General features: G+C 34.6%; 1 protein-coding gene across 6 annotated transcripts in view; it reads left to right on the forward strand.

The window, feature by feature from the left end:
• Positions 1-16950, forward strand: part of ROS1 (ROS proto-oncogene 1, receptor tyrosine kinase) — a 126389-nt gene that overhangs the window by 70676 nt on the left and 38763 nt on the right. For 5 of the 6 annotated variants that reach the window (XR_013765293.1, XM_079148422.1, XM_079148419.1 and 2 more), the window contains 4 exons: positions 10461-10663; positions 12008-12152; positions 12884-13116; positions 13209-13385. Coding sequence is in view for 5 of the 6 variants with exons in the window: in XM_079148422.1 (XP_079004548.1) it covers positions 10461-10663; positions 12008-12152; positions 12884-13116; positions 13209-13385 (758 nt within the window). In the remaining variant the exon portion in view is untranslated. The remainder of the gene's footprint in view (positions 1-10460; positions 10664-12007; positions 12153-12883; positions 13117-13208; positions 13386-16950) is intronic. The other variant, XM_079148423.1, reaches the window with a different exon arrangement.

Consider the following 16950-nt stretch of genomic DNA (forward strand, 5'->3'; position numbering starts at 1 on the left):
GCGGATGAGGACATATAAGGGGGGGTAGGAGGGGGTTAGGTTTAGGGTTAGGGATAAGGAGGGTGGTAAGAATGGAGGAAGGAAGGACTGTATAGAGGGAAAAGAGGGGTGGGAGGGGTGGGGGGAAGGGAAAAAATAACAGAATGAATCAAACAACATTTCCCTATGTAAATTTATGATTTTTAATAAAAAAATGGAAAAAAAAATCTGAAAACCAACAAACAAAAGCAAAAACACTATTGCATCATTTCAGTGGTGACATTCAAATCTGAAGCATTTTGAGTCTTTTATCAGGCTCTTTGCCATTAAGATTCAGATGTCATTTTCAATTAAGCATAATTGTCTCCTAGAGAGGGACAAAAATGAATGAAATAACCTTCCTTTGCTTAAACATATTGATTTAAAATACATAAGTTGAAAAATGTAAGGATTGAAAAATAGGCTTAGTTCATATTTTTGTAAAACAATTCACTTTTTACTATGAGAACATTAAGAGATTTAAAAAGTTTATGTGACTTATGGTTTCTGGCACAGCATTTAATAAGCTTGAAAGGTACCACTCTTCCCTAAAAGTCAGTAAAAGGTTGAGCAAATGGAAGACTCAACTCTTCTTAGATTCATAAGAAAAATGAGGTCACAGTCTCCCCAACTGGAAAGAAACATGGTGAATATAAAGAATTGCAATTTACTGGAGCAAAAATCCACAAGCAAAAACTTTTGTGGGAACTAGTGCCAAGGGTAGGGAATGCTGAACTAAAACTGATGAATTGCTAGAGACTTCATGGGCTACTCTGAGAGTTAAAAACTCCAGGGGCATTTAGTTGGGGGAGCTCCCACACTTATTCTGAGTTTTATCTCTAGGAACTTGACCTGGTTCTCACGGTCATGGTCTTAGCACATCTCCTTGTGTTTCCTGCAGTAGGAAGGAAAAAGAAACTGTTTTAAAATACGCCAGAGTATTCTATTCTTCTTAATAAGCTCAGCTATCAAGAGAAACTCTTTAGCCACAGTCTAACAGTCTGGGGTTTTATCAGAATGTAATTTACCTTAGAAAATAGAAATAGCTAATACTAGCCCACTCTGGACATGAAGTTTCATCTAAGAGTGTGTACTGAGAAGAACTTGTGAAGCCCACAGTACAGAGGCACAAAATCAATAAAAGTCTGAAACCTAATCTAGGACTATGGAAAATTTTCTCTCTTCCCTCATCACCACATTACTAAATGTCTATTTATAGCAATTTCTTTTACACAGTACATCAAGTCTGACTATCAAGAAAAAAAAAATTAAAAGGCATACTGGGGGGCTGGGGTTGTGGCTCAGTGTTAGCATGCTTGCCTAGCATGCGTGAGGCCCTGGGTTCCACCTTCAGCACCACATAAAAATACAATAGAGCTATTGTGTTCACCCACAACTAAAAAAATATATTTTATTAAAAAGGCATACTAAAAGGCATAAAATACAGATTGAAGATACAGTCAAGTCAGAATGAAACTCAGATGGCAGGGATGTTGACATTATCAGACTGTGAATTTAAACAGCTGTAATTAAAATGCTGTTCAGTTTGCAAGAGCAGATGATCATTGTAAACAAAAAGATGGAAATTCTAAGAAGAAAACAAAAATAAATACCAGAGATGAAAAATGCTGTAACAGAAGCAAAGAATGCCTTTGAAGGGTTTATTAATAGACTGGATGTGGCACTGAGGAAAGAAACTCTGAGCTTGAAGACCTCTCAATAGAAACTTCCAAAAACAGATGTTCAAGATGGCAGATTAGAGGAAGGCTGCACTTCCAGTTGCTCTGTGGCTTGAATTCAAGCAAAGGGAGTGTTGTTTCTCATCAATGTGGGTGAAAGAGGGAATTCACTGAAATTCAATATCAGACAGACTCTCTTAGAGACTCACAAACTCAGGTGCATTACATGAAGAACAAGAAAGCGTACATTGGGGACAAGCCCATTGTGGCCGCAGCAGCAGTGCTGGTTCACCACAAAGGGGAGGGACAGTACAAACAGAGAGAAACACAATGGACAAATCTAGCACAGAAAAACATGTAGATCCGAAAAGCAGTCTGAACTTAGCTGAGCCAGAGGCTGCACGGTGAACTGGTGTTTGTAAAGTTCTCTATGCTTCTCAACTGGCAGGTGGAGAGCTGAGGCAGGAGCTGTCTTGAGGAGGCCACACTGCAGCTTGCTGCTGCAGAAACCTGGGAGATCATAGCAAACATGATGTTCTGGGAAGCTCCTATGATGGGGCCTAGGGTATACCTAGCAGAACATGATCAAAAGAGGCACAGTGATTGTACGTGGGATGGGGGTGGGAATTCAGGGCAGAAAAATGGAGTGGAGTACAATCTGCTTTCCCTTTGAGTCTGTGGCTCATGTGGCAGCTGAAGAGGATCTGGAAACTGAGAAGTCATTGTGAATACACTCTTGGTCTAAGCCTGAGAAAGTTGTATTCAGGGGCAGCAGGGTGTTTGAGATCTCTGGAGGGTTGTTTCCCCTGCCCTGTGAGTAGAATTCCTGGGAGGCTCCTGATATCCAGACTCTGAGCAGAGATCTTCATCTTCCTTGCCTTAAGGGTGTATTGATCTAATCTCTCCAGAACAGATATCACCCAACAAAGTCCCTAAGGCCTAAGTAAAGTTAAGCATTCTCCACCAGAGTTCCCTTCTGGAAACTTACCTGTCCCGCTCTAGAAGTCCATTGATCTGGTCTGTTTGGATAAAACTCCAATCAATAATACTTCCCAGTCCATCCTACCTTATACTGGTGAGAAGGGAAGCTGAAAGCCATTTCAACAAGTTTCTTTTTTAGGTTCCTTCAACTGGCAACTGTGTGAGCAACACAAAGAGAGGAAGGGATTAATATTTCCTAGCCCTTGTGCCTTCCCCTCCCTGGTGTATAACACAAGAAGAAATGGAAAGAAGGACAATTGGGCATAAGTAGTGATCATCCATCCTTATTGATAATTATGATTACCTCAATGGAGACATTTCTTTCATTTTTCATTAGAATCTTTTCTTTTCTTGTGTGTGTGTGTGTGTTTTGCTGCACTTTGGTTTGTGGATTTATAAACCTATACATATTTATTTTTTCTCATTTTTAGCATTTTTAAAAAGGATAGTTTTTTTTTGTCTTTTGAGAGTTATGGTTTTTTGTTTGCTTGTTTATTTTTGTTTTATTTTTAGTTGTTTCTCTCTGTTCTTCTACTAATAGTCAAATTCTCTTATTTTCTGTTTCTTTCTGTTTACTTTATTCTATTTCTTTCTCCTCCTTCTAATTTATATCAATCACTTGCTACATCTCTTCTGTATTCTCTCTGTTCACATTTTGAACATTCTAAACTTTCTTTTTACCTTCCTGTAATATTTTTCTTTTCTTTTAATAGTTCTTTGAGAGCTATTTGGTTTATATAACTCCCACCCCTACTATTCATGTGGATACATTTATTAGTACTGTGCATCACATAGTTGACACCTATTGTTTACTTTAATGCCAGATTTAGTTCACAGCTATTTATTATTTTGCTATCAGCAATTGCTGACCTCATCATTTCTATTTTTGTGGTAATTAATGTTGTAGATATCATATAGGCACCAGACATTTATTTCAATGATGTATATTGATTGCTTTGGTTGTTGCTATTGTTTGTTTTTCCCTTTACCATGAGGTGCTGGGAATCTACAGAGGCACCACAAGTTCACAGAGTAGAGACTCTACTGCTGAAATAAACTCAGTCTGGAGACAATACACCTCATCACACACTCAAATTAACCAAACCCCCGAAGAACCCCAAATTGTTACATCCAGCAAAACTGTTTTTCAAAGTCAGAAATGAAATAAAAACCTTCCAAGATAAGCAGAAACTAAAAGAATGCATGACTACTAAGCCAGCACTACAGAAAATATATAAAGAAATACTTCACACAGAAGGAAAAACAATAACAAAAAAACAAACCCAGAATCCTCAAATGGTCAAATCTCATTTGAAGAGTAGCTAGGCAATGAGAAACAGGATCAATTTAAACATAAGAAGCAAGTCAAAATGGCAAAACTAATAAATAGTTCTCTATAATAACCTTGAAGATAAATGGTCTCACCTCTCCAATTAAAAGACAGGATGGCAGAATGGATTTTTAAAAAAATGCCTAACTATATGTTGTTTACAACACTCATCTTATAGGCAAAAAGAGCCACAGACTGAAAGTGAAAAGATGGAAAATGATATATCATGTGAATGGAGCCCCAAAACAAAGCAGGAGTAGTTACTCTCATGTCTGACAAAGCCTACTTCAAGCCAAAATGAATTAGAAGAGAAAAAGATCACTTCATACTGGTAGAGATAGCAATCTAACAAAAAAGATATAAAGATAGAAAATATTTATGCCCCAAACTTTGGTACACCTGATTACATAAAATATACACTATTTGAATTAAAGACTCAGATAGACTCCAGTACAATAATAGTACTGGGTGATTTCAGCACACTTCTCTCATCAATAGATAGGTCTTCCAGACATAAACTCACTAAAGACTCTCAGACCTAAATAAAAAATGTAAATCAATTGGGTTTAACAGATATCTACAGAACATCTCATCCAACAGCCAAATACTTTCTTTTCAGCTGCTCATGGACTTTCTCCAAAATAGACCATATTTGAGGTTACAAAGCAACTCTCAACAAATACAAAAAAAAAAAAAAAGAAAGAAAGAAACTGATATGATACCCTGTGTCTTATCTGATCATAATGGAATGAAATTAGAAATCAACACACACACACATATGCACACACTACAGAAACTGGATAAAGACATGAAGATTAAACAGTATACTTTAAATTTTTTTAATTTGTTTTAATTAGTCAAACATGACAGTAGAATGCACTTTGATACATCATATATAATGCAGTATAATTTCTCATTTTTCTGACTATACATGTTGTAGAATCCCACTGGTCATATAGTTTTACTCTTATATCTGACAGTAGTTACTCTTATATTTGACAAAAAATACTTTAAGCTTTACATAGGATAATAATGTTTGATTCATTCTACTATACTTACACTTTTGAATGATGAGTGATGAATAGGTCAATTCCCTAAGAATAAAACAATCCTTAATGTTTATGTGTCTAATAACAGAGCATCAAAAATCTATGAGACAAAAACTGACAGAATCACAAGGTAGATAGATGATCTAATACTACAGTCACAGACATCAATTTCCATCTATTAGAAATGAATGGACTCAGGAAGAAAATCAACAAGTATAGATTTAAATACAGCACCACCATCAATTAGTTGGATATAATGGACATTTATTGACTACATTCTTCAACAACATTCAACAACATTCAACAACAGCAGAGTATACATTCTTCTTAAACTCATATACAACATTCACCAAGATCAAACATGCTGGACAATAAAACATTCCTTGACAAATTTAAAAGAACAGAAATCATACAATGTCTATTCTCAGACTATAATGGAATTAAACTAGAAATCATTAACAGAGTGATAGTGGAAAAATCTCAAAATGTTTGGAGATTAAAAAATGCATTTCTAAATAGCATAAAATCCAAGGAATGAATCTCAAGGGAATGCATAAATATTTTCAAACACAACTTACACAAAATTTGTGAGAATCAGGAAAAAGCAGTGCTTAGAGGAAAATTTGTAGGATCAAATGCCTATATTAGAGAAGAAAAGAGATTAAAAAAAAAGAATAACTTTCCAACTTAAGAAACTAGGAAAAGAAGAGAAAATTTAATCCAAAATAAATAGGAAGAAACAAAATGAAAAGAAGTAAAGCAGAAAATAAGAAACAATACAAGAAATCCAGTAAATCAAAAGTTGATTTTTCAGAAAGTTAAATACATTGATAAACCTCTAGCCAGGCCAAGAAAAAGAGAGGACCCAAATTACTAATATCAGAAACAAAGGAGAGGATCACAGAGCCCATGAATATTAAAAAGATAACCAAGGGGATGCTGGGGCTGGTGCTGGTGCTGGGGCTGGGATGAGTCCCAGTGGAGTACTTCCCTCACACCCTTAAGGTACTGGGTTAAATTCTCAGCACCACATAAAAATAAATAAATAAAATAAAGATATTGGGCCCATCTACAAGTAAAAATATTTTTTTAAAAAAGAATAATCAAGGAATACTGTGCACTTCCATGCCCACAAATTTGATAACTTAAATGAAATGGACTGATTCCTTTAAAAACAAAACTCACACGGGAAGAAATAGACAATTTGAATAGGCTTATTCTTTTAAAGAAATTGAATCAATAATAACCTAAAACAGAAGCATCAGATCCAGCTAGTTTCAATAGTGAATTCTACCAAACATTTTTGAAAGAAGTTATACCATTCCCCACTAAATTCAAAAGGTAGAAGTGAAGAATCCTTTCACATATGTTATAGATGAGTTATTATATAAAGTCAGCATTATCCTCACACTAAAACCAGAAAACTTCAGGTAAATATCTCTCTTGAACATTAATGAAAAATCCTCAATAAAGTATTAGTAAATTGAATCTAATAATATATGAAACAATCCTGTCACACAATCAAATGGGATTTGTCCCATATATGCAAGTCCAACATTGAAAATCAATTAATGCAATCTAACACATCAACAGGCTTAAGAAGAAATGTCACGTAATCACATTAATAATGGTAGAAAGAGCCTATGGCAAAATCCAATGCCCATTCATGATTAAAAATTTTTAGTAAACTAAGAATTGAGAGGAAACTTTCTTCATTTGAAGAATATCTATCCATCCATCCATCCATCTATGAAAACCTGCAACTAACTTTGTACTTAATATGGGAAACTAGAAGCTTTTCCACTAAGATCTGGAACAAGAGAAGGATGTCCGCTCTTGCCACTTCTTTTCAATCCCAGCGTGCAATACAATAAGGAAATGAAATGAAAACAAACTGATTGGGGAGGAAAGGATAACACTGGCAGGATCACTTATGCAGAAAATCTGAAAGAATTGACAAAGAAGCTCCAGAAATTACGATGTGATTTTATAAAGTTTGCAGAACATAAGATGAATACACAAAAGTCAGTTGCTTTCCTCATCTGCAAACTTGTGAAATTTGAAATAAAAGACAATACTATTTATATTAACATACCCCAAAATGAAATATTTGGGTACAAATCTAACAAAATATGTATAAGAGATACATGAAGAAATCTGTAAAACTCTGATAAAAGTAATCAAAGAAGTACTAAATAAATGTAAAGATATTCCCTGTTCATGGATGGGAAGACTCAATATTGTCAAGATGTTACATCTCCCAATTTGATCCATGCATTCAATGCAATTCCATTAAAAGTCCGTCAATTTATTTTGTAGATAATGATAAACTGATTATAGTATTTATATGATGTGGTAAAAGACCGAGACTAGTCAACAATATTGAAGGGGAAGAACATAGTTGAAAGACTGACACTAGTTAACTTTAAGACTTTCTATAAAGCTATAGTAATCAAGACAGTTTGGTATTGGTGCAAGAATAGACAAATAGATGAAAAGAACAGAATAGAGAACCCAGAAAATAGACACACATAAATAAATCAAGTGATCTTTGACAAGGGGCAGAAGCAAGACAATAGAGAAATGTCTTAAACAAACTGCTAGGGCAACTGGATTTCTACAAGCAAAAAAGATAACTGTGGACACAAACCTTATACCTTTCACAAAAATTAACTCAGAGTGGATCACAGACCTTAAGGTAAAATATTTAGAGCTAAAAAGAAATGAGTTATGAAGTTATAAAAGACACAAAGAAAAGCTGTATACGTATAAATGAAAGAAACCAGTCTGGAAAAGTTGCATACTGTATGATAACAACTGTATGACAGTCTGGAAAAGTAAAAACTGTAGCAACAATAATAAGATCAGTGGTTGCCAGGGGTTGGGAGAGGAAGGTATAGCTAGACAGTACAGAGGATTTTTAGGGCAGTAAAACTACTGTTTATCCATGGTATCTGTAATGGGGGAGGTTGTGCATGTGTGGGGACACATACTGGGAAATCTCTGCACCAAATACCTGCACCAAATAATAAAGTCTGTTTTAAAAAGTACATGTGATATCTGTTTGAAGTTGAATAACACACCACACACACACACACACACACACACACACACACACATCCTTAAACAATCCTAAATATAGCATGAATTTTTATTACTAGGTCTCATTAAAATATGATTGATATAATGCTCTATTATTTTCTTTGAAAAAAAGCATCAACTTTATTTTGCTACGTTCCTGGTACATTATTAAGGTACTTTATCTCCATCTGCTGGAAATTTTAAGCAATTACCAGTTCCTTTGCTCTGTTTGAGCCTGAGGCATTTCATATCTTCAAAATGTATGGGATTAAAAAAGAAGAAAACGTATGGGAATAACTTGTATTCTTGTCCTGAATGACATTTACAACACTTCAGTATATACCACTATATTTTAAAATAAAAATTTTTAAATGGCAAAAATACCAATTACCTTTGAAACAGAGTATTACTCTGGTGACTAACATGAGTATCCCATTTCCAGTTTAGACCAGATATCAGCACAAATGAATAAATGCTATTGTATAAATATTAGTTGAATTGGATAATGAACCATTTTGTAACTTTTATAAAGTTTGCTCTCTTCGAATCCCCATACCTTCCAATTGTCCTCAAAGTTAAGTTCACAGATTTCTTGCACATACCCTATTCCTGGAAAATTTTGATGTAGTTCTAACTTTACACACTCTTTTCTGCATTTTGGAAGTCATATTTGGAATCCCCAGATTAGGTTAGCATTAGTTCCTCTGGTTTTTAATAGCTTATAATGAAGTTAATAATAACTAACATTTATTAAAAATCCTCACAATGTTCAGGAATAGAGCAATATATAAGTATCTGTGGAATGGATACTTACCCATTTACAGAATAGCCACAGCAACTTCCCAAGGTCATAAAGTTAGGAAGTAAAGGAGCGGGCTTGATCAAGTTAATAGCACTTAAACATCCCCTCCCCCCAATTTTCTTGTTGAATGCAAAGGATGCATTTTTAATTTTGATAACACAAATTCATAGACATTAACAGCATGTAGAAAGTACCTAAAATATGCCAAGCACCATCCTGGGAACCTGGGGGAACAAAGATAAATTACACACAGTTTTAGTCCAAGAAACATCACATTCTAGTGGTCAGGAAATAAAACACCAAAAGGAGAAGCAAAACAAACCAAAAGTGGCTAGTTCTATGGTGGAAAAATATAAGGAGTGTGGTGGGAACACAACGGGGAGGCTCTGGCCTGAATTAGGGCACAGATAGGCTTCCAGGAGAGATGATGAATTGAGCCCAAAGTAAGGATTCCCAGGTGGGAAAGTTCATTCCAAACTGAGGAGACAGCCCGTGTGAAGGACTCTGGGTGGAAGTCCAGCAGTGATCATACTATTTATAATATGATTGGGGTGAAGAATGACTTTGCGTAGTTAGTTATAGATAAAGTAGTGGCCAGGAGTCAGATTACAAAGTGCCATGGATCCATGAGTCAAACAGTTGGCTAACTCTTTATATAAAATCATATTGGGAGTTATTTGCATTTTTATTCTTTTTATATGATCACACTGTATTTTTAGGTTGTGTTTTATATTGTCCTTAAAGTGACTGGATAAGAAGTTGCATTCCACTGCAAGTTATAGAAACATGATTTTAGAGGCTTCTACTGAGTTTGCAATGGAGTTGTGCCACTGAACTGGTCAAGAGCATATCATTCCCGCTCCCCCTGTAGTCTGTGTGAATGGTACTTCCCAGAGTTATGCAGGGTGTAGCGTGTTTGGTTGTATGTGGTGTCCAGGCAGCTCCATAATGCTGTCAAGTACCTGGACTTCTGTCTTGCTGCAAATTTATTTAGCATGATTTTTAGTCTGTTCTCACAAGATAGCTGCTGTCTCTCTAGGTATCATGTCTGCATCCTGGTCAGGGAGAAAGTGAAGGGCAGGGGTCTGTAATAGCACACTTATTCTTTATTATCATTGAGATAACTGCTGTTCTGGACAGCCCACAGAGCAGACACCCATCTTACATCTGATGGGTTAACTGTGTCACGGGCTTGCCCAGGCTACTACTGAGACTCAGAAATTGAGTTTTCCCTCTGGGAATGCCTCCTTAAACAATTTCAGATGGGTGAGTTTAAAGAAGAGGAGAGTGATATTGGGTAGAATCTAGCCTTGTCTGCCATACACAGGATTGAGATGCAGCCTTTTTTTGTTTCTTCAAAGAGAACATTATTTCCAAAGCATTTTCATTCTTATTCTTTCTAGCATAAGTTATGTATGTTCTACAAATTTCTTTCTAACCTTTGATATTAACCTTAATATTAAATATATCTACTGGTCCTCTTCTACATGCATTTCATTTTTGTTTTCTTTTTATTTTAGATAAAGAATTTCTGTCTCTAGCTTCAGATATTTCAGAACCAACTATACTCAATGCCACTAACACCAGTCTGACAATCAGACTACCTCCAGCCAAGACAAATCTTACTTGGTATGGCATCACCAGCCCTACACCAACATACCTGGTTTACTATACAGAAGTTGATGGCAAGAAAAATGGGTCTGACCTGATGTATAAAATGCTGGTAAGGTTGGAGCTGCTGGTTTGGGGCTTTTCACAAGATGCCTTTTTTGATTTAAAACTATCAGCTATAGTGAAGTATTTCCCATATATTCTGACTATGCAATATCTTATAGCTGATGATTCATCAAAACTCTAGTCTTCTTGTCCGAAAAGAAGTTAGGTTACTAGGAAGTATATTAGTTCTGGCCAGTTGATGAATACTCACGATAACCGTTTCCTGTGTGTCCTGAAATAACAGGGTTTGCTCCCTCCCTGATTATTCATCCCCAGAGAGTGATAGACACTTGATTTTGTGGTCTATACAGCAGATTGAAGATTGAGGAGTAAGAAATAAATTGGACAGAAAGAACATTGATTGCCATGTACTTATTTTCCATATCATTTACCTAATATAAACTTGTATATTATATTTATGTCTATTATTTCCTACGTATTGTGAAATGCACTGCTATGCAGGGATTATTTCTGTTTTTAAATTACCACTGTGTCACTGGCAGTTGCATGAGAGCTGGCACTATGTAGACATTCAGTAGATATTTCTTTAGTGAATGAATGGATAGGCATTATTTATTCCATCATTGACATTAGTGTTTCAGTAGTTATTGTGACGACAATATACATACCCAATATGTTGCCTTGTGCTTGGCTTGATTTAACCTGTTAGAGGTCAAAGTGATCATCATTTATTGAACATTCAAAACTATCTGCTTTGCCATGAAGTACATACAATTTTTTGTTACTTTCTTTGTTTTGTATTTTAATCTTTCTTTACACACTTCTAAAAGTTGTTTCAAAAAGAAGTTGAATCATTTGGCTGACCAAAATTGGGCTTTGGACATTTCTGTTATTAGAGCTAGCCTTATTGTCTTCCCTTTGATTAAGATAGGTTCTCAGTCTTGGCTTCATCCCAGACAATTCAATCAGAATACCTGTGAGTGAAACAAAAATAGAGTATTTTCTTAAAATTTCTTAGATGATTCCAAAGCACAATGAAACTTGAGAATCATTGGTCTAAGGGATTTCTTTTTACCCTCTTAAACTTTATTTCTAAGAATGATTAGATGATATTGTTTCATATTTTACTGTATTCACTTGTATTCCTCTTGTTGAATTTCTAATGTAATACTTATGAAATAGCTTCCTATGTGTAATGAATGGTTTCACAAAATGTCAATCACTTGGCATTTATTTGTGGAGACATTAACTCAAGTCTTCGTAGGCTGGGCATAATAATGAACAATCCAGAATTTAAAAATAAATCAATCTTTTTTCTCTTTGAGTAAATAATTTCTACTTGTTTATTTAAAATATAGGAATCAGATGTTGATTTTTAAATCAATTTCAGGAGTCTCAGGAAAGTATAGCTCTTATTGAAGGTTTACAACCATTTTCAACATATATGATACATACAGCAATAAGGAATTATTATTCAGATCCTTTGGAACATTTACCTCTGGGAAAAGAGATTTCAGGAAAAACTAAAAGTGGAGGTCAGTGTGAGTTCCTATAGGTGAGTTGTGAACTTGGTGTGGGTTTCTAGAGTGACATTTTGTGATATATGTGATGTGTATGTTTTTGTTTTTCTTTATCTGAATGCTAAGCCATAATTATTATGTGAGCCTTTTTAAGTTTAATAAGGAAAATTAATTTGTAGAAAAATATTTTTGATGTCTTGACCCTTATTTTAACCACTGAAGATGATGATAACCCATCAAAATGGAAAGCAATTAGGAGGTGAAACCAAAATCAGTAGTGTTCTGCAAAGAGACTCATTCTTTGGTTTCACCACACAGTGTCACTCTCTTCCCATGTACTCATAGACCAAGCCTTTTTCTCTGTGTGTTTTGCCCTGAGCCCACTAGATTTAAAGTCATGTAACATCTCTACCTTAAAGACAAAAAGTCTATAATCCAAAAAGTTGTTCTAAGAGGTGATTATTATTTCTTCCAGATATTCTGATGATATTCACAAAACTCATCCAAATTGAGCAATTCATGAAGGGTCGTATCTTTGAGCTGGAGTCAGGGAAAGATGTGGAAAGAAGCAGGAGACTTTCAGGCAGCCTGCTATCTTACCATTGTGTAATTGGCTGACTTTCCTTCTGGACACCTGTTTTTCATTCTGCTCCCATATGATTGTTCCTCAACCAAGACTTCCTCAATTCTTTGCACCTTTCCACGCTGTTGCAACATCCCTTATCCTTCATTGCTATTTATTTCAGTGCCAGAGGCAGTTTGGCTCATTAACACAACCGTACTGTCAGATACCAGCCTCCTTGTGTCCTGGAGAGAATCTCACAAGCCAAATGGACCTGAAGAGTCAGTCCGCTATCAGCTGGCAATCTCACATCTGGCCATAATTCCTGAGACTCCTCTAAGACGAAGTGAATTTCCAGATGCCAGGCTCGCTCTCCTTGTTACTTCACTGTCTGGTGGACAACTATATGTGTTAAAGGTACAGAGCATATGGGGCACTTTTTGTTGCCATTTTCTAACACAAAATTCTGAAAAGGCTAAGCAACTGCTTTTTTTTTTTTAAACCAAAAGGTTCTGGTCTGCCATTCTGAGGAAATGTGGTGTGCTGAAAGTCATCCTGTCACTGTCAAAATGTTTGACACACCAGGGAAACCTTATGCCTTGGACCCAGGGAACACTAGTTTGCAATTAGATTGGAAGGCTCCATCTGATGTTAGCCTCATCAGATTTTGGTTTGAACTCCAGAAGGTAGATTTTTAATTTAAATCTTTATGTAAATCTTATAACAATACACTGAAAATAGACGATTGCATTTTTATAATTGCTGCATGGTATTTTCACTATTCTACATTTATGTGCATGTTTGCATAAATACAGGGTTATATAGTGTGCAAATTTGTAAAGATAAGTTAAGAATATTTATTAAGTAAGAACTTAAAATTAGCCACAGCAGCTCAGGAAACTGAGGCAGGAGGATCACAAGTTCAAAGCTTCAGCAACTTAGTGAGTCCCTAAGCAATGTAGTGAAAGCTAAATAAAAATAAAAATAAAAAAATAAAGATAAAAAAACCCTGTCTCAAAATAAAAAATAAAAAAAGAGCCCAGTGGTTAAGCACCCCTGGGTTCAAACTCTGGTACCAAAAAAAAAAAAAAAAAAAAATCCAACAAACAAACAATACATCAGCATAGTCATGGTTTCTTTCTTTATATAGTATTTCTTCATAATTTGATGATGTAGAATAAGTCAGAAAGATTTTTCATATGTTTAGAGCATTCTCCTGTATAAATTAACAACGTATTTGACAATATTCATTGGTTCGGCATTTAGAAGCAGTAAGTTATCCATACTAATTTCTGATGGAAAGAATTCCTGGGGAAAGTAATTTGCTGTTAAAAGTTTCCATGTAAAAGTTGTATGTTACAGTTTACTAATTTCATAATATTTTACTTATTTTAGATATTATCATCATGGTTTTCTGGTTTAACAGTTTGGTGTTTTCTTTAAAAAAGAAAGAAATGAACAAACAAAGCTCAAAACCTTGTTTAGAAATGTCCTTTAAACCATGGGAGGACTTTGCCACAACAGGAGAGAAGTAAAATATAAAGTCAGTTTATTCCAAACTTGTTTGATGTTGGTTCATAAACTTTGGTTCTTTATCCAAATCTCTTCATGCTTTAACCAGTACTAAATGCCTGCTAAATTTTAGGCATCAGTTAATCTGATTGATTCATTGCTAAGGAGGATTCACATTGATATTTGTAGTGATATGCTGAGAATTGATTATTGACTAAGTTTTTATAATTGCTACTTTTCTTTTACACCATTATATGTTCATGTGTGTATATATGACTATATATATAGTCATATATATGTAGTCATGTGACTATATATGTGTGCACATTTGTAAAGATTGGTTAAGAATATTTTGTTCAATAGTATCTTAAAATCAAATAAGTATAGTAATGACCTCACTAGTTCTTTAAAAATCAAGTTGTTACCTAGGATGTTTTTAAAATTTACTATATAAAATATTTTTATGATCTGGTACTTTGTATATAAAACTATGAAAATATGGAACAACACTAAATATTAAGTTGATAAAATTCAAGGCCATAGTTTAATAGGATTTTTTTCCATTGAACATGTTTCTGATGATTTATTGCCTATTTGTGACCTTATAAAAATGCAGTAAGGTTGAAGAAATTGAAGGACCACCCCTTTTTTGGACAACTCTTCAAGTTACCCTAATGCAGTTCAGCCTAAAGTCAAGGGGAGGGATGTAAAGTTCATTTTCTAGTTTAAACAAATGAAATCTGAAAGAACTTTGGAGATAATGATGCTCTAACTTCTCATTTTACTGCTGAGAACATAGAGACCCAGACATATGTGATGTTAAGTCATATGTCACCAGTGGAGTGTAGAAGTGCATCAGGGCTAACTCATCCCTACAGTAGTGCTGCTTAGGTATTGTCCTTGGAGAGAACATTAGTCATTAAGTCACCTATCTCACTCAAAGTCTGGAGAGAAGGACAGCAGACAGGGATCTTTTGGTCCAATCCTCATGACTTTCAGGCAATACTTATAAAAAATTATATTGGTATATTATAAATACATATCATACATTCATTATGTCATATTCGTACATACATGTGATACTCAATCTCTTTCCCCAGTACCTTCCCTTTCTGTCCCTCTCTCCCTCTCTCCCTCTCCCTGACCTAATTGCTCTACTCTACAGACCTCCCTTCTATTGTCATTATTATTATCTTAATTGGTGCATTTTGATTATATAAGTGGGACCCATCATGGCAATTTGTACATGGACATAGTCTAATTTGGTGGATTTCATTTTCCAGTCCTTCCTGTGCCCTCCTGCTTCCCTTCCAGTAGATGTCCTTTCTCTACACTATTAGTTTTCCTTCCATTTTCATGAATTCCTCAACATTATTAAAATTCTTTTTTTCCTCTGTTTCTAACTTTTGCATTTGAGAGAAAAATTTCAGCTGTTAATTTCTGAGTCAGTCTTATTTTACTTAGCATGCTGTTCTCCAGTTCCATCCATTTACCAGCAAATGGCAATTTCATTTTTCCTTATGGCTGAGTAAAACTCCATTTTATATGTATATCACATTTTATTTATCCATTTGTCTGTTTATGGACACCTAGACTGGTTTCATAACTTGGAGATGACAAATTGTGCTTAAACATTGGTATGCACATATCACTATAGTATGCTGATTTTAGTTCTTTTGGATAAATACCAACGAGTGGGATAACTGAATCATAGTAGTTCCATTCTCATCTTTTGAGAAATATCCATACCACTTTCTAAAGTGGTTGTATCAATTTGCAGTTCCACAATGTGTAAGTTTACCTTTTTGCCCATGTTCTTGACAACAACTATTATCTTTCATATTCTTGATGATTGCCATTCTAATTGGGAGAAAATTTCAATGTAGATTTGGTTTACATTTCTCTGATCACCAAGAATTTTCAACATTTTTTCATATATTTGTATTTTCTTTCTTTCTTTCTTCCTTTTTTTTTTTTTTCTTTTTTTTTTTTTTGAGAAATGTCTGCTTAGTGCATTTGTCCATTTTTTTGATTGGGGTATTAAGTTCTTTTAGTTTTTTATATACTTTTGATATTAATCCCCTGTTGGAAGAGCTGGCAAAGATTTTCTCCTATTCTGTAGGCTTAATTGTTTTCTTTGCTATGCATAAACTTTTTAATTTGAAGCCAAATTAAATTATTTGGATTAATGATTCTTAGCTTTATTTCCCCCATCAAAATATCAATGAAATTCTTCACAGAACTAGAAAAAACAGTCCTTAAGTTCATATGGAAGAATAAAACACAGAATAGCCAATACAATACGGAGCAATAAGAGTGATGCTTGTGGTATCATAATACCTGATCTCAAGTTATACTACAGAGCTATGGTAACAAGAGCAGAATTGCATTGCATGGAAACAGACATGAGGACCAATGGAGTGAGAGACACAGAGACTAATCTACATAGATACAGTCATCTGATCCTTGACAGAGTTGCTAGAAACATATGTTGAGGAAAAGATAATTTTTTAAACAAATATTATAGAATTTTAAACAAATACTATAAAATAAATATAAAAATTTTATGTTTATACTTTTGTTTTATAAAAATATAAATATTTTTATGCTTATATAAATAAAAACACAAATATGAAAAGTATGTGAACAAATACTTTAATGCTGGGAAAACTGGATATCCGTATGTACAAAAATGAAACTGGATCCTGTTTCTTACCTCGCACAAAACTCAAAGTGCAT

The sequence above is a fragment of the Sciurus vulgaris genome (genome assembly GCF_902686455.1).
Source record: "Sciurus vulgaris genome assembly, chromosome: 7".
NCBI lineage: Eukaryota > Metazoa > Chordata > Mammalia > Rodentia > Sciuridae > Sciurus > Sciurus vulgaris.